The sequence below is a fragment of the Coffea eugenioides genome, chromosome 7 (assembly GCF_003713205.1).
Source record: "Coffea eugenioides isolate CCC68of chromosome 7, Ceug_1.0, whole genome shotgun sequence".
In the NCBI taxonomy this organism is placed as follows: Eukaryota; Viridiplantae; Streptophyta; class Magnoliopsida; order Gentianales; family Rubiaceae; genus Coffea; species Coffea eugenioides.
Window position 1 is genome coordinate 10,470,333 of NC_040041.1, and position 17,832 is coordinate 10,488,164.

At 36.9% G+C, this 17,832-nt stretch overlaps 1 protein-coding gene across 1 annotated transcript; it reads left to right on the forward strand.

Moving 5' to 3' along the window:
• The first annotated feature begins 1,661 nt into the window (after nt 1-1,661).
• On the forward strand, nt 1,662-14,703 carry LOC113778504 (RNA cytidine acetyltransferase 1). The gene is made up of 26 exons (XM_027323938.1): nt 1,662-1,867; nt 1,984-2,075; nt 2,866-3,037; nt 3,149-3,271; nt 3,449-3,622; nt 3,869-3,979; nt 4,072-4,205; nt 4,319-4,412; nt 5,263-5,361; nt 5,549-5,685; nt 5,940-6,037; nt 6,634-6,757; nt 6,840-6,927; nt 7,016-7,115; nt 7,192-7,244; nt 8,303-8,479; nt 8,555-8,592; nt 9,650-9,743; nt 10,740-10,919; nt 11,035-11,143; nt 11,236-11,305; nt 11,384-11,531; nt 12,498-12,626; nt 13,159-13,284; nt 14,024-14,089; nt 14,163-14,703. The coding sequence occupies exons 1-26, from the start codon at nt 1,763-1,765 to the stop codon at nt 14,418-14,420; spliced, it is 3,099 nt and encodes a 1,032-aa protein (XP_027179739.1). The 5' UTR covers nt 1,662-1,762; the 3' UTR covers nt 14,421-14,703.
• Nucleotides 14,704-17,832: the final 3,129 nt, after the last annotated feature.

Consider the following 17,832-nt stretch of genomic DNA (forward strand, 5'->3'; position numbering starts at 1 on the left):
GTGTATATAAGGAAAGAAATTGGTGACAGAGGAAGAAGCCATTTGGGAATCAATGGAGGGAGCTGGGGCTTTGCATCATACAGTGGAGTGGGTTTAAGCAAGGTTTTCAAACTTGCCTCTTTTGATTGACCGGAAAGAAAAGGAGCTGCGAGGGGATGGTTTAACCGTTGGACCAAATTAATGTACTATTTAACATACAATATGAGGATGTTAGTTACCTATTAAGACCCTACAAATACATTATTTAAATTGAATTTCTACAAATTATTAGTATTGACTAAAACAAAAAAACAAAAATTTTTTGTAAAATGCCATACCTATAAGGGTAATATTCAATGCTAAAGGTAAACAGTTTTTCTCGCTCATTGTATGAAAAATATATTTATTTTCTGTTTTAATTTTAAAAGAAAATCAATAAGAATATCTACAATAGATGATAAAAGATTTTGCTCTTGAGAAATGAAACATCCAATTATTCCTTTTGCACAAATTATTCTAAACGAGATATGAGAATTTTCTAATGTCGAAGTGAAATGTGATACAAATTCACTTGAACTCAAGGGTTTTAATTAAATGAAAAAAAAGTATTTAGTCGAAACACACTTATATAGAGAAAATGTAATTTTCATCAGAATTGTTGGTGTTCATGATGACATGATGAAAATATCTTAAATATCATGATGACTATTCATTTTTCTTTTCTCAAATTATCTATACTATACATAAAGTAGAAAGTTTAAGTTTTGGTGTAAACATTTTTTTTGTCACTTTTTAAACTTTCATTTTTACCATCTCAAAATCTAAATTTTACCCTAACGACTACCTAATTTTATTGTAATTGTCTAAGCGTTACCAATACAATTACACATAAACATATCAATATAATTATACTCTTAAAGAAAAAAATCTTAAAAGATCAAAGTTGTGTTTAGTAATAAAAAAATTTATGTAAAGTAAGTTCATACAAGAAACAATTCATTAAGAAGGAATAGTGGGTTAAACAGTTTGAACTCTATGATTTCTCCCAGTGGTTGGAAGTTCCATTCCTACCTCTTTCAAGATTGCAATTTTTTATCGCAACTTGACAGGTCAGCAGGCAGGTGCATCACAGGAGCAGTAGGAGGTATTCCCTTTGTAATAGAATAGAATTTTCCATTCTTCAAAATCCCTTGTAATAGAATAGGATTTCAAAAAAAAAAAGAAACAATTTATTTATAAATTGCACACATATTGGGCATATGCTTTACCTCTAGTCACTATAATGTGAAAGATTAAAATAATAATTATAATAAGAAGTTGCTAAGTAATATTATTGACAAAAAAGTATTTTCCAAAATCCAACTTAATTTATAGTTGAGATCCTTGATTCAACTTTTTAATATTTCCTTTCCCCAAAAAAAAGTATTTTAAAAATTAAAACAATAATTTTGATAAATAATAGGGTTAATTTGTCTGTGGTCTAATGTGATAAATTTATGATTAAGGGCATAAAGGACATATCATAGGTAAAGGTAACACCGTTCCTAAATCAGACCGGGATGGTTAGTGTTATTAACCCACTTGCAACCGTTAAACCCGGTTTTTGTACAAACTCTGAAACTCGGTTCTTATTAAACCTCTGCTTGCTCCTCAGAAGTTTAATCCTAAAGCCCTAACCGCAATTTTACAACTGAACATTTTCTCATTTTCTTCTCAGCCAAACGAGTCCCCATTTGCATACTTCTCTCCCAGCTTCAGAAATCAGAATCAGAATTGAGGGAAAATGAGGAAGAAAGTCGACGAACGCATCAGAACTCTGATAGAAAACGGCGTTAAAACTCGCCACCGGTCCATGTTCGTCATCGTTGGAGATAAATCTCGTGACCAGGTGATGTTCATAAGCATTTGTATTAGTTTTATGCATTAAAACGTGGAATTTTGGTATGATAATTACTAGTTTAATGTTTGTTCATTGAAATGTGGACTTTCTGTGTTGGAAAATAGATTGTGAATTTGCATTACATGTTGAGTAAAGCTGTGGTGAAGACGCGGCCGACTGTGTTGTGGTGTTACAAAGACAAACTTGAACTCAGCAGGTTTTACTAGTTCTTTGGTTTTTGATTGTTTCTTGTTGTCTGGATAAAGTTGGAATTTTTCATTCCAATGCGTTAGGAATTAAGTATTTTGCATTTTATATGGCTTCAATCGATTCTTTTCTCAATTTACTGCTCATTGTTTTTGAAAATATGAGAGCGTAACTTATGGTGAAAAGATGGTAGCCTATGCTTAATTCCGTAAAGGTAGATATTTTTGCGGACCAACTCCTGTCTAATGAAGGTGCTACTATGGTGTTCAAGATGGGTCCATTACATATCTGATAATTGAGTGAATCCTGGAATTTGTGCTTGGATCAAAGAAATGATGTTAAAACTAGGAGCCAGCTTAGGCATTTCTTGGGTTAGGATATGCGGGGACGGGCTTCTAGGAGTGAATAGCGAATTGGAACTTAGTCAGTTGAGTAGTTGCTCTATATTCTGTGTTTGGGGATGGCAATCTTCCATACTGATGAGATGATGGATGGAGTCATGCACATTTTTCCATTGCTTGTCCTCTGTAGTCTGACTAAGAAGTTAGATGAGTGGATGTTAAGAAAGTGCCATTTTTGGACCTGAAGATGTAGTTTCTGAGAATTTTTTATAACCATCTTGCATCTCTTTAATATGGAAAACAATTTGGTTTCTGGAATTATCTAGTACTTGAGTGTCCGTAAGATGTATAGCAATTTTTAATGCAATTGAAGTGAATATATTATTTGTGAGCTAGTCTGTAGGTGGCTTTTGCCAAATGTTTGTTGATCTTGATGCTAAAGTTGACTGTTTCTCCTAGTCATAAGAAAAAACGTGCAAAGCAAATAAAGAAGCTGATGCAAAGGGGGCTTCTAGATCCGGAGAAAGTTGATCCCTTTTCACTTTTTGTTGAAACTGGAGGAATCACATATTGCTTGTATAAAGATTCTGAAAGGATTCTTGGAAATACATTTGGCATGTGTATATTACAGGTGAGTCCGGGATCTATTCCTGTCCTTACATTTTTATCTGCATATTAGATGGTGAAACTTCTACTTGATTTCTGACTTGCCATCTCCATTTGGGTGGAAATATGCTTGCAGGATTTTGAGGCTTTGACACCAAATCTTCTTGCAAGAACAATAGAAACAGTTGAAGGTGGTGGATTGATCGTATTGCTGCTGCGCTCCCTATCCTCGCTTACGAGCCTTTGCACCATGGTTATGGTATGGTATCAGTTAACCAGCAAAGAGTTCATGCAATAGATGCTATATTTCAGATCATATTTGCTGAGGGGGGCATTTTTTTTGGGGTATCAAGATTTGGTTTAGAAATCACTAATTTGTGGCCACTTATGTTATCCATTTTGTTGCTGAATACTAAATGAGGTTTTGTGATTGCAGGATGTCCACGAAAGATTCCGTACTGAGTCTCATTCTCAGGCCACTGGTCGATTTAATGAGCGCTTCTTACTTTCTCTTGCATCTTGCAAAGCATGTGTGGTTATGGATGACGAATTGAATATCTTGCCAATTTCTTCGCATATGAAGTCAGTTACACCTGTTCCAGTTCGAGAGGTAAGTGCCGTGCTTCATTCTTTTCCTGCTTCCTTGCATCCTTTTCAGATAATTGATGGGTGAAGTTGTATGTATCTTGTAGTAAACATATTTTTCAAAACAATCAAGTTCATTGTGATACATGGCTTTGTCTGGATTCATTTTTCGCTTGGGTGTTAGAAGTATACTCTGATTGACAGTGAAGTATTTCAGTTTGCTTGGATTGTTAATTGATTTTGTGTTTGTTTGGTTGTGATGGGGTCTAAGGACTCTGAAGGGCTTTCTGAAGCTGAACGAGACCTAAAGAATTTGAAAGAACAATTGACTGATGATTTCCCTGTCGGTCCTCTGATTAAAAAATGCTGTACATTGGACCAGGTAATATTTTCAACTTGACATGCATGTATTAGTTAGTCTTATGTGGACGCTAACATTCAGTACTAAGAAGCCACTTTTTGAAATCGATTTAGGGAAAAGCCGTTATTACATTTCTTGATTCAGTTTTGGACAAGACGCTTCGTAGCACAGTTGCTTTACTTGCAGCTCGTGGTCGTGGGAAGTCAGCTGCTCTTGGTCTAGCAATTGCTGGAGCTATTGCAGCAGGGTACTTCTTTTGACGGACATATAATTTGCTTTTTTGTTTCTATTCATCTTTTGTAGCTTCTTTTATCATTTACACTTACTTTTTTGGTGATAAAATCAAATTCTTATGTATAGGTATTCGAATATTTTTGTCACTGCACCAAGTCCTGAGAATCTGAAAACCTTGTTTGAGTTTGTATGCAAAGGATTCGATATACTTGAGTATAAGGTAAAGTTATTACCTTGTTACGTACTCACTTTGTAACTCTTTGATGCATGGATCTATGGATCTCTTTGTTCCCCTTTCTGGGTTAAGAAAAGGAGTCCTTTATGGGTGTTTGACTTGAAGGTAGTGGTTTATGCAGAAGTGTTGGAGGAATTTTGAAATCTTTTGCAATTTTATGTTGCTGCTTATTTGAATACAGCAGGTGTCATAACTTTCTTCTTTTTTTCTTCAAAGTTCAAAATAAATCCTGATTTATGTCATTGGTATGACCCACTGAACTGGTTGACCAGCACACTGGTAAAGACGCTGGTTTAAAATTGGTTGTATCAGCTTGTCAACTTGGTGCTGCCACCTTTTCTTTTTGGGTGTCTGTTTACCTAAAATTGACAGAGGATATATTATGTAGATCTTTATAAGCAGGATTAGATTTCTCATACCATCCATAGCTTACAGTTACTTTTTCTGGAATGGCATAAAGTAAATTTCTTATTTCTTTTTTTAACTTGCAGAAAATTTAAAAAATCTTTGGTCTTGGTTATTTTGTTGAACAGATGCTGGGGGCTTAAAAGTGTTGGTGATTAGAAGAGAACTAGGTTGAAATGAACCTGTTGATTGTGAACCTAATTATTGCTAGCATGAAAGTAGAGATATATTGATTTGGGTGCATGGGATCTTTCTGTAAGTTAATTTGTTCTATAAATGGGATATTTTTATTCAATAAATTAGATCTTCTTAGTTCATGGGGATGGGCATCTGTCAATAATTCATGTTATTTTGCTATTCTCGGCTAGGCCCTGTACTGAATTGAAAATAATATGCTTGATATTTAATTCTTACTACTTCCAATTTACAGGAGCATTTAGATTATGACGTGGTCAGGAGTACAAACCCAGAATTCAAAAAAGCGACTGTGAGGATCAATATCTACAAGCAGCACCGTCAGACAATTCAGGTGTGTCCATATGTGGATGGCTGTTGTTAAAATTGAAAATTTAACATTTTTACTCATGGTTGTTGGTAGTGTTTTGTGTGTTAGCCTGGGATGAAGTAAGGATTTACTGAGTACTTTTTTTTCCCATCTTATTTTGAGTCTTAGCTGTTCTACTGTTGATTTTGGATATCATTCTGTTCTTTTGCAGTATGTACAACCGCATGAACATGAAAAACTCTCCCAGGTCGAGTTGCTTGTGATTGATGAAGCAGCTGCTATTCCATTGCCAGTTGTCAAGTCTCTGCTTGGTCCATACCTCATCTTCCTTTCATCCACTGTTAATGGGTATACTCTTTATCTATTCGTGTCACGAACTTGTATGACTTTTTCTAAGAAGCCCTGCATTTTCCAATGATGTCTTATTAAGATAACTTATATAACTGTTGCTAAGAAGCTTTTGAGTTTTCATTTGTATCTTGTTTTACTGCTATCATTATCATTGCCTACTGTTGATACTGTTTCTGGAGGGTATTTCTAAGGTGTCAAAGCTGCTGCTGTAGCATACATTTTTCTATTTCATAATTTACCTTCATTTGAAGTTACGAAGGTACTGGGCGGTCTTTATCACTGAAGCTGCTGCAGCAACTTGAGGAGCAAAGTCAAATGTCAAATAAAAATGTAGAGAGCACCCTATCTGGTATTTCAGCTTGACTTTTGTTACTACATTTGTGCTATGAATGGTTGTGCTTATTTTCCTTGGTATATTTAAGCACTTCTCCCTGGAAATAAATGCTTATTCACTAGACAAGTATAAGATGGATACTATTCCAGTCCTTGAGCAGTTGCAGATCTATGAACAGAATCTTGGATGTCGAAGATAAACTTTTTAAATCATGTCATAAAGATAATTATTGTGTTAAAAAAAATTTGCTATAAAATATGCTTCTCTGGAGCTGGATTCTATTTAGAACTATAATTTCATGGAAGCCATACTTATGTTCACTATTGATGGACTTGTGTGCTGAGACAACCACTCAACGAGTTACATAAGAAGCATGTGTGATGTCAACAAATGTTCTTTACTTTTTTGGAAATAAGTTAGTTTATATGCTGCTAAGCTGTGAATTGGTCATCATAAACCATATTAGGGGGCACTGCTACTGTTTAATGTGCTCTGGTTTTTGTAATTCACTCTTAGCACCTCATGTCTTCAGCTTAGGATATTTAGGAAACCTTTCATGTATTTTAGTTTGGATGGTAATTTGCTCACATCTCAATTGCTCTGAACTGCAGGTCGGCTTTTCAAAAAGATAGAATTAGGTGAATCTATCAGATACGCTTCTGGTGATCCAATTGAATCGTGGCTTCATGCTTTACTTTGTTTGGATGCGACAAATGCTGTCCCAAATATCATCAGGTTGGATTTTCTTAATTACCAAATTATTGGTACTGGTATAGTCTTCATTTTGTATTGAAGACTCGTGGTTTTGTTGAATCAGGTTACCATCACCAAGTGAGTGTGATCTCTACTATGTTAATCGGGATACCCTTTTCTCTTATCATAGAGACAGTGAGCTGTTTTTGCAGGTAATGCATCTTGTATTTCAGTTCAGTTTTCCTGGCCATTTCCAATTCACCTGTTTAGTTGTATTGATGAGTACCACTCACTATGCAGCGGATGATGGCCCTATACGTTGCTTCTCACTACAAGAACTCTCCAAATGATCTACAACTAATGGCAGATGCTCCAGCTCACCACTTGTTTGTGCTACTTGGTATGTGTTATGTCTATTGATTCTTCTCGTTTTATTTTCTGCTAGTTGTGCATCAGTTAACTCGATCCTTTTCCAGGTCCTGTTGATGAGTCAAAAAATCATCTTCCTGATATTTTGTGCGTTGTCCAGGTTTGCCTTGCTGCTGTTTGGTACTGGTCTTTTTTGAGCAGTGTTTCTGAAAATAAATGCCTGTTGATATTGGTTTCTCAATTTTGGTAGTACTGACTATAATTAGATGCTATTACATGTTTATTGAAAATGCAAAATCCTGTCAGCTAAAGTAATATCAGCATAAAATTGTACCCTAATATGGAACAGTTTAAGCAAGATATCAAAGAAAATCTAGGAATATCTCGTTATATGCTGGTTATAGAATCTAAAAAATGTGCATCAGTAAGGGTTAGCTGTTTGGATATTTATTTCTCCTTGGAGAGTGTTAAAGCACTTAGATGCAGATGTTGGCAGATAATACTGTTTTGAGTAACAATAAATTTTGTCCCCTCTTATTGTGAACCATCTGGTGTAACTGTTTAAACACCCCTCAACCCTTATCCCTCAAAGACCCCTTCAGAAGAGAAGAAAATTGGGAAAGGCCGAGGGGAAAATTAGATGAAGATGAGGAGCAAGAAAGAAAATTTTAAGAGAGAGATATAGAATGAAAGATAATGTACCTGGGGAGCAATAGTAAGTCAATGTACTAAAGAGCAGGTGCGAAACTATAGAGACCAGATTGGGTGGTTCTCGGGGTGGGGGAAGTTTTGGGTGGCGGGTTTTGGTGGAGAAAGGGGGGAGAAGAGAGGGAGGGGGAGTGGGAAGAGTGGTGGGTTTGGTGGGGAGGGTTATGGGTGGCAGAAAGGGTGTGGTGGAGTTCTTTTTTTTTTTGGGGGGGGGGTGTTGCCAGGGTTTTGAAGAAGGGTGGGGGTGGTGGGGCATGGGGGATGGTGGTGGAGCATTAAGGATTGATTTTTTATTTATTTTAATTATTATTTATGCAAGGTTGAGGTGGTGTGTGTTTTTTGAGGTGTATTTTGACGGTTTTTTTGGGTGTTTTTAGGGATCTTATTATAGATGTGTGTGTTTCAAAAACTAGTTTTTTCGTGAAACTCCAATCCATGCAGACCCCTCATTATTTCATGAATTGTTATAGAATGCTAGGAACTAAACTATTTTCATTATTTTATGTTTAGGTTTCTCTTGAAGGACAAATTTCTCGTAAATCTGCAATTAGAAGCCTAAGTGATGGTCATCAGCCCTTTGGAGACCAAATACCTTGGAAATTTTGTCAGCAGTTTCGGGACTCAGTTTTCCCAAGTCTTTCAGGTGCTCGCATAGTACGTATTGCAACCCATCCAAGTGCAATGAAGGTAATTTCTTGTGCCTATGAAAAGATCTTCTAATACTTCCTCTTTATCTCCCGCTAATTTATGCTGTCGTTGCAGCTTGGTTATGGGTCTACTGTTGTTGAACTTTTAACAAGGTATTCTCAATTTCCTAGATCATCTTGTTTTATATGTTTTGAAGATTGCTGCCTTTATCTTGTTGACCAAGCTTTTTTTACCTGAACCCTCTGGTGAGTTTGACTTTCTACTGTTTGTGATCCACTAACCTTCCGGTAATTGGTTTAAGAGGGCATCTGTGAAATGAATTTAAGGGCTAAAACTTTGGCCTGATAGATTGAGCTTAAAAGTGCTTTTGGGTGCCAACATCAAGTTGGGTAACCAGTTTCATGCTTTTAATCCAATCCAGTTCATAATTCTCAACCTAGTAGCAAATTTGTTGTGGATTGGACATTAACCAAGAAATTTTGCTATCTGTGCACTTTTGGTTTCTGCATTCTTCGGGTCTGGCTAAATTCAAACCTTCCAAGCACACTTTGTTAGATATTGTGAACGAAGTTAGCAAAATAGTGTTGCCAATACTGATGAAGTAACAAATTGGAGGCAGACTTTTAACAGAGTTCCAGAGGACATATTTGTGGATTACATGGTTTTACAACTCAGGAGAATCTAGATGCTTTAGCAGGTGCTTAGGCTTCATCAAAAGCAATTGTCCTCCCTTGCTTTGTAGAAGAATAGGATGTGTAAGTTCTACAGTGACATGCATTATTTCTGCATGAGTGGACACAATATATAAGTCTAAGAGACAGCTGCATGTCTGTGGAGTACTAAATAAAGAGTGAAATGACAATGTGGTTCGAAGGACATTGACTCTAAGGATTGCATGTTTACATAGAGATGGACATTTGGTAATCTCATTCTTCCTGCAAAATGAGTAGAGTAGGTAATCCCACAATTGTCTTAAGGACTGAATAGTGCTGAATCAGTTAGGTTGATCTTAAGGACTGAGTTGTGCTGCATCAGTTAGGTTGAGCAAGGTATGCTTTGATGAATTTAAGGGATAATAGTTATCAGAATTTTAATAATTCAATGGGAAGATATTAATAAAAAACTATAGCAGAGAAAGAAACATGTGATGGAAAGTAAAAGTTAAAGAGATCAAAATAAGAAGTGTTTGATACAAGTTTCTTTATGTAGGTACTTCGAAGGGCAATTGACTTCAATCGCTGAACTTGATGTTGAAGACACACAGGAAAGTCCACAAGTTAGAGTTACTGAGGCTGCAGAAAAGGTTCAAGTGCTCTCCTTTCCCCTTTCTTCTTGATTTCTTCACATACGTGCATAGGTCGTAGTCAGGTGTAACCTCAATCCTTCTTTTATGAATTTAGGGAAAGACAGGTAATGGGTAGAAACAAGTGCTGGTGCTCCTTTGACATCAATTTAATTTGAGAACTGAAATGAGAGCAAAAGAAGATATCAGGATAGTTATCCTTAGAGCTGCAAGTGAATCGAGCTGGCTCAGTCAACACCGACCTCGAGCTTGAGCCAACTTAGCAAGCTGTTCTAGTCAAGCCTGAGTTTAGAGATACTCAGCTAGTATGCTTGTTGAGCCAGCTCGACCCTATATTTGTATTAAATTTTTTATTAGTAGTCAAATTACATGCTTGTCCCCTATATTTTATCCAAGTAAAATTTCTATTTTATCCAAGTAATAATTATATTTAATTTGCATTTGAGCTCAATTAGGCTCGAATTTGATCTCAAGTTCAACTGGCCTCAAACTTGAGCTCAAGCTCAAGCTCAAGCTCGAGTTCAAGTTTTGCTTTTAGAGCTCGATGGATTTTGAGCATTTTTAAATTGAGACAAGCTCAGCTCGATTAGGCTAAAATTTGACTCGGCTTATGTAGCACTAGGTATCCTATAATTTTAAAGTGTGGTTGGTTACATACTTGATTAGGCCAAAACTCAACTGGGTTCATGTAGCCCTAGTTACCCTATAATCGTAAAGTGTGGCTGGTTACATATGCCAAGTGCCGTTTCTGGGGGAAAAATGTGCCACTTAGTATATATTACAAGCTGTTGTGTTTTGACTAAATATTCTAGCCGACTCTGCAAAAATATTCCCCCTTCCCCTCTTCCAAAATGGGAAACATAAAAGAAGATAGTTCAGATCTGATAATTGAAAATTTTAGTGTGTAATGGAATGTGTTTTGATGGATCAGCTAGAGGCATCTTACTGGTTATCCTTAGTAGTTATAATCTGATTTATAACATGCTATTATTGCAGGTCTCTTTGTTAGAAGAAAATATAAGACCTAGGACAGACCTTCCCCCTCTCCTTGTGCATCTTCATGAAAGAAAGCCTGAAAAGCTTCACTATATTGGTGTGTCATTTGGGCTTACCCAGGATCTTTTTCGATTTTGGAGGAAACATAAATTTGGTCCGTTCTACATTGGACATATTCCAGTTGAGTACCTCAAGGATTTTTTAATAAGTTGGGCTTGAAGGGTTATACACATTTTTGTCCCTATGAATTTAGATAATCAACTGCTGATCTTTATTCATTATTACTTTGAGTCAGAGTAATGTGACTGGTGAGCATACATGCATGGTTCTGAAGCCATTAAATAATGATGATATCGAAGCTAGTGGATCTGATGAGTGGGGCTTTTTTGGCCCTTTCTACCAAGGTATGTTCTATGTTATTGTTTCAGAAACTGCTCCTCTGATCTTTTCATCAGCTTACTCTTAATAAAGTATAATCTACTGGGTACTGTCTCAGATTACAGGAGGCGATTCGCAGAACTATTAGGTTTCAGCTTCCATTCCATGGAATACAAGCTTGCAATGAGGTTTGACCATGAAATTTGGTGTCATTAGCTGGCATACGTAGTCCGCAATATGTGCTTATATTCTCCATGCTTGTGCAGTATTCTGGATCCAAAAATTAACTTCACTGAGGTGGACCCTGTTTTGCACTCTTCAAACGAATTTTTAAAGTCAACTGGAGAAATTGTGACTCCAGATGATATGAAGCGACTGGAAGCTTACACAAACAATCTTGCTGATTTTCGCATGGTAAGATCTCCTGTTAGAATCTGGTATAAGTGGTTAAGTTAGATGCAACAATCCTGTTGCACTCCCACGTCACCAGTCTCCCAAGCCAAAAAGCACTTTGTGAAATCCAAACTAGATTGAAATAATTAGTTGTGCTGTATGACTATTATACTCTTGTCATCAGGAAATGGAGCTTCAGGCTCAGTGTTGAACCCATTACTGTTTCCCATACACCCTGGAAGCTCTTTCTGCTTAGACTTGAAGTTTTTGTTGTTCACTGGAATGCAATGGTCTCTTTTGTCCAGATATCCTTTTTAATTGCTAGAATCTATCTACTGACAGAAGCTTCTTCTTTCCAAAGCTTTACGGGTTTAAAAGAAACTTGTTGAATCATGGCATAAACACTAAAATACAACAGGTGGTGTAGTTAGTAATTTGCATGGGGCAGAATAATGTGCTTTCATTGCTACTAACACATATTATGAGCCCTTAAGTGAACATGGGTCGTGTGCTGTTTGGTGTGGCGTCAGGGTCCAGCCTGGATGTAAACAGGGATGGGAATTTTTGGGTGTTAGATAACAATGATAAAGGAGACTTGGGAGGAAAAAAATTTTAGAAAGGGATCCTGTTATTTGGTACTGGCAAAAGCTTGTCGGTGGCGCTAGGGAGGAGAGAATTGAGAGAGTTGTGAATATGTTGGTTTTGTTCAAGATCTTCTCCACTTTTTCCTGGATCTTTGCGAGGTGACATTTTCTCTTTGTATTCCTAGCTGTTGTTTAGGAACAAACATGGCAACTTTTTTCTTGGAATTTGTATTCATGCAAATAGGGCTGTAAAGTTCAGCCCATTTGAGTGTGAATTCATTAAGAGGGTGCTCCATCCTGTGCAAATGCATCTATAGTATGTTTGAGAAATTTTTAGGATTTGTACATGAATAATATTTTGTGCTCTTATTCTAATATGTTTTTGTTTCTACACTGAACGCAGATTCTAGACATTGTGCCGAAGCTTGCACGTCTTTATTTCCTGGAGAAGCTTCCTGTTACGCTATCATATACCCAGGCTTCTGTTTTGCTTTGCATGGGCTTGCAGAAAAAGGACATATCTGTTATTGAGGTTTGCTCTCTTGATCAACCATTTCTTTTTAAAATTGTTTGTGAATTACTAAATTAATCAAAAAAAAACTTCCATTTGTTGGTTCATAATTAGGAATTTCAACATGCCTTTGTAATCTGCACTCATTATTTATCTTGATCACTGATTTAGATGGTTGGGTGGTTGTGAAAAGACTTAACCAGATTGATTCTTTGTAGTTTGGTTAGACTAAGTCTTAAATGAGGAGCATTCACAAATTTTCTTCTTTTGAATAGCCAAAATCATATCATTAGTTGGTTGACTTGGTGATTTGCCACTGTTACCAGTTGATGTGAGCATATTACAAGTTATAGCATAATGTACAGAAACCAGCCTGTAATTTTTGGCTTTCCTTGAACAATTAACAATTGCTATTTTGTTGTTGAGGAAACAAATTCGACAGAATGACTATGGTGGTTGACCAATCAAATTTAACTGAAGGCAATTTTTTTGGAAAAAAAAAGAAAGAAAAATTAAGGACCTAATTATCTCCTTTGTACCTGCTGTTTTACAGGGAGAAATGAAGCTGGAAGGGCAGCAAATTTTGTCGTTGTTTATTAAAGTGATGAAGAAGTTCTACAAATATCTTTATAGTGTAGCATCCAATGAGATTGATTCAACCATGCCTCGACTTAAAGAAGTAAGTTGAGAAGCAAATTATTTCTTTGGAGCTCAGATATTGTTCATTAGAATCCATTGTGGTCATTGTTTTGTTTGATTGAGCTGTCTCCTACACTTGAGAAAAAGGTTCCTCCTTTCTTAATTGTGGTTATTTTTTCAATTACGCAAATGCATCATTAGTTGATAAGTAAAAGACCTTGGCTACTTTCCCATGCTTTCCTTCTTCAACAATTTGCAGAAAAAGAGCCTTGAGTAAATAATTACCATTAATATCATAGGTCAATATTTGGATAAAAAGGAAATTTTTGAAGTTTATTTTCTGAGCTGATTTTGTATTGGTCAAAACTTGAAGCTTCTTAAAACTCTCTGGAATGTTCACCATGACCGCAAAATCTGATGGAGTAAATAATTCCACTGATGATTATTTGAGATTCTTAGGACATATCTTACTGTTGGAATATCATTCTCCAGATTGACATGTATGTTACTTGCATGCTGAGAATATGATTTTTTTTTTACGAGTTTCTAGGTATCACTGCTGCAATACGTTCTAGGTAATTCATTGGTTCAAAAATTTTTAACATGAAATACTAGGAAACAAACTTGAATTTCTTTCTTTTTGGCTCACTTTCCTTCGCTGAGAGTGCCTTATGACACAGTTTACCTATCAGAATAACAAGAAGCCATCTTATCACGTTAGACTAATTTTTACCTTGTTTAGTTAGTTAATATGTCAAAAGTACTTGTTCTTGTTTCAGATTTCTTTGAATCCTCACAGTATCTCTATTGATGAAGATCTTGATGAAGCAGCAAAAAAAGTTCAGGTTTGCATATTTTATTTTCGTACGCAGTACTTTTTTGTTAAAGACCTTGTCATGCCTAAGACACCATTCACAGGATGACATGAATGCCAAGATGGACGGGTTTTTAAAGCCAGAGCTTCTCCAGCAGTATGCCATTGTAGACAGAGAGGCTGATTTTGAACATGCTTTACAAAATGGTAGTGGGAAGGTGCTTCCTGGTGGTCTCATTAGTGTAAAATCCCACAGAGATAAGGCTGCAAAGCATGGGAAGAAAAATGACAGCCAAAAGAGTGGGAAGAAAAGAAACAAGGATGATCACGGATCAAAGTCAAATAAGAAGAGGAAGGCTTGACGGACCAAGTATGATGTGAAATCCTTCTTCCGCTTGGTGTTTTTAGATTATCTGTTCTTATTGTTACTAATCAACTTTTGGTGGGAGGGACCTATAATTGGCAAAGAGGGAACCCAGTAGGTTTCTATCTCATTTCAATGTTAAGATCTTCCTACTGATGTACAGCAGCTCCATTACTTTCTTCTGGCTGCTCATAACTAATTGACAGCGACGACTAGCATCTGAAATGGTGCTCAATTTTGGTTTCGATTATAAGGTTTATGATACACGTTCATTTTGAACATGAGCCTGAATGTATAGTGGTATCTGATAGCTGAGTGGAAGATCAAAAGATTCATCGTAGTTTGCATGAAGCTGAGAATATCTACGATCAAACTACCGTGAAACTGATAAGCTTGACATGGCTTCAAGGGAAATAAAACATTTGGTAATGGCTTCAAAAGTGTATTTCTAGCTTCTCAGGAGTAAAATGTTGTGGTTTATTAGCAAACCATCAAAATGCTTGAGCCTTTATTAGATATGCTCAATTACGTTGGCCACCAGGCAAAATAAAATTCTTCGGGCTTTGAGTTTGAGTTCAATCCAATCTCTCCGGCTTTGAAGCCTAAGTAGCGAGTTTTACCACTAACTAAAGGCTTTGGAGTTTGACTCCAATTTGTTGTTGGCGTTGCTCCAGCCACTGGTTTTGAATGAGAATCAAGTTGGGCGAGCTGAGTCGATCAGAACTGAACAGAAACTGCAATAATACCTTTATAAAACTGAGAGACCATAAAATTAAACGGCTCACTACACGAGAAAACTTTAATTAGTCCTTGTACCATAATTGAACAAAGGGAGCCAGTGAATTGTGTGTCTCACACCTCAAATTAAGGTTAATTGATTTATTCCAAGCTTACAGCAACTTGTGACAACGTACAAGATAAGGGAAAATCGCCATTTTAGTCCTTGAACTATTTTACTTATGCCAATTTCATCCCTCAATGTTTTTTTAGCCTAATTTAGTCTTTCAACTTAAATTTATTGTCCAATTAAATCCTTTCAGGAACGCACCACCAATTACAATTTTTCCGGCACAAAATCACCATCCAATTAAGGGCAATCCAGGAATTACAAAGCAAGGGCCAAAGCTAGAACCCAAAAAACTAAAAAGGGGAGAAAAACAAAATTCCGACCAAATTGGGATAGAAAATAGAGATCATCAAAAGTTCTCTCCAGGACCATCACCAGTATCATCAAAAGTTCTAAAGAAATTCGTTCAAGTCGTCTATCTACCTTCCATCAAATAGGGGTTGAAAAACTTGAAATGCCTCCTTAGCAGGTCTAGCCTGTCTAGTGTTCGCATACCCAGAAAACCATGGTGATTCATGAAACTACAATTCTTTTAAGCATTTCATCAAACACTTTTCCGGCTTTTTCGACAAAATGCAATCTAGAAAACATATTGAGCAAAGAACTACACACAATGTAGAGTGCATATTGAGCAAAAAAAGCTGCTCACAAAAATATCCCACAAATGAGCTGTTTTTATGACAATCACACAAGATTTTACCCCAATTAATGAATCCTCTGGAAAAAAACAATGCAGCAATTAGGAAAGGGCAATAAAGGAAACTCGAGAACTATGGCCAGAAGGAAAAGACCAGTGGTCGACGGCAAAAGACACAAACATGTTTTTGTTGGAGATGGGTCGGGGGCGGCGGATGAGATGTTTGAGGCGGCCAATGAGGAGGATGTCCAGAAGTGCTCCTAAAAACAGGTCGAGGAGAAAACGGTTGGCGGTGGTCGAGAGAGGGTAAAGGAGGAGGGAGAGGATTAGAGGGCAGAAGAGGTGACCGTTCCCTGAGAATTCGAGGAATTTGAGGAGACTGTAAGGATTGTTGGGCGGAGGGAAAGGGCAGTGTCAAATTTAATGAGGTGACGGAGGATGATGGTAGAATTGTTGGGACGTTGAACCCATTTTTTGCAGGTTTGGATGGGTGGATTCGGCGGGCTCGCCACCCCACTCTCACTTCTCCGTCGGCCGTCACTCCAGGGAGTCGTCTACCAGCCGCTTCTCCGGCTCCCTCAAGCCTGGATCGATGAAGATCAACCCAAACGACGGCGGATCGGGTGGGAATAGGCACCCTAGCCATAAGGGGCAAAAACTGTGGAAAGAGTGTGACGTGATTGAGGAGGAAGGATTGCTGGAAGACCCAGAGTCACGAAAGCCCCTTCCCAGGCGGTGCTATTTTCTCGCCTTCGTTGTGGGATTTTTCTCGTTTGGTGATTCTGTTATCTGCTGGTTATCACGAAAGAGTGTAGTTTCATGAATCACCATGGTGATTCCGTTAACCAGCAGATAACTAGTTTGCCGGATTCCAGCCACTTCTTTTGCAGATTTTTGTTTTTCTCCCCAATTTAGTGTAAAATTTTTGTTTTACCCCATTAGATGAAAATTTTTCATATTTCTTTATTTTAACGTAGGACATGACTTGTACTTCCATTCTTGCCCTTGGTTAGGTAGCGTTTTTTCATGTCGGAAAAGGTTTAGTGGGTGGCACCACCGTAAAAGGATTTAATTGGACAATAAATTTAAGTTGAAGGACTAAATTAGGCTAAAAAAACATTAAGGGATGAAATTGGCATAAGTAAAATAGTTCAAGGACTAAAATGGCGATTTTCCCTACAAGATAAACATAAAACTTCATCACGTACTTATTTACCATGCAAATATCATGTCTTATGAGATTCTACATCCTTAAAAGGACCACTAAAATCATTGTCATGCTAAACAGTCCATGGACACATATACCATGTTATGCTGGGCAAACGAATCGAGCCGGCTCGACTCGAGCTCGATATTGTCGAGCTCGATATCGAGTCGAGTTCGAGCTGGCTCGAGTCTAACTCGAGCTCGAACTCGAGTTCAAAATATTAAGCTCGTTAGCTCGCGAGCCGGGGTATATATATAATATATATATATATATAATTTAAGTATATATATTTTTTATTTTTTATTTTAAATATATATATTTTTTTATATTTTTTAATTTTAATAGTAAAATTACATATATATCCTTAATATTTTATTATTTATTAAGAAAAAAATATTATTTTATTTATTTTTTTAAAAATAAAATATTTATTTTTTATTTTTTCGAGCTCGAGGTTGAAATTATCAGCTCGTCGAGCTCGAACTCGAGTTCGAGTTCAATGAAATTATGTCGAAACTCGGCTCGATTAGGCCAAAATTCGACTCAACTCAACTCGTTTGCAACCCTAGCTGGGAACAACCATCCTGACAATGCATCAAGACACCAACACACCATGAGCTCGAGTAAGGATTTAGCACCAATAGCCAAAGATACCAAATAAACATCAATGTAGTGCAGAACCCCCACGCCCACAAGCGTCCAAGACTAGCACTTGCAAC

Excerpts from the sequence above, each read along its gene's own strand:
- LOC113778504 (XM_027323938.1), top strand. The coding sequence starts at position 1,763 with ATGAGGAAGAAAGTCGACGAACGCATCAGAACTCTGATAGAAAACGGC. Across the intron at positions 3,980-4,071 it reads AATGCTGTACATTGGACCAG|GGAAAAGCCGTTATTACATT; the intron begins GTAATATTTTCA and ends AAATCGATTTAG. Across the intron at positions 11,144-11,235 it reads TTTTGGCCCTTTCTACCAAG|ATTACAGGAGGCGATTCGCA; the intron begins GTATGTTCTATG and ends GTACTGTCTCAG.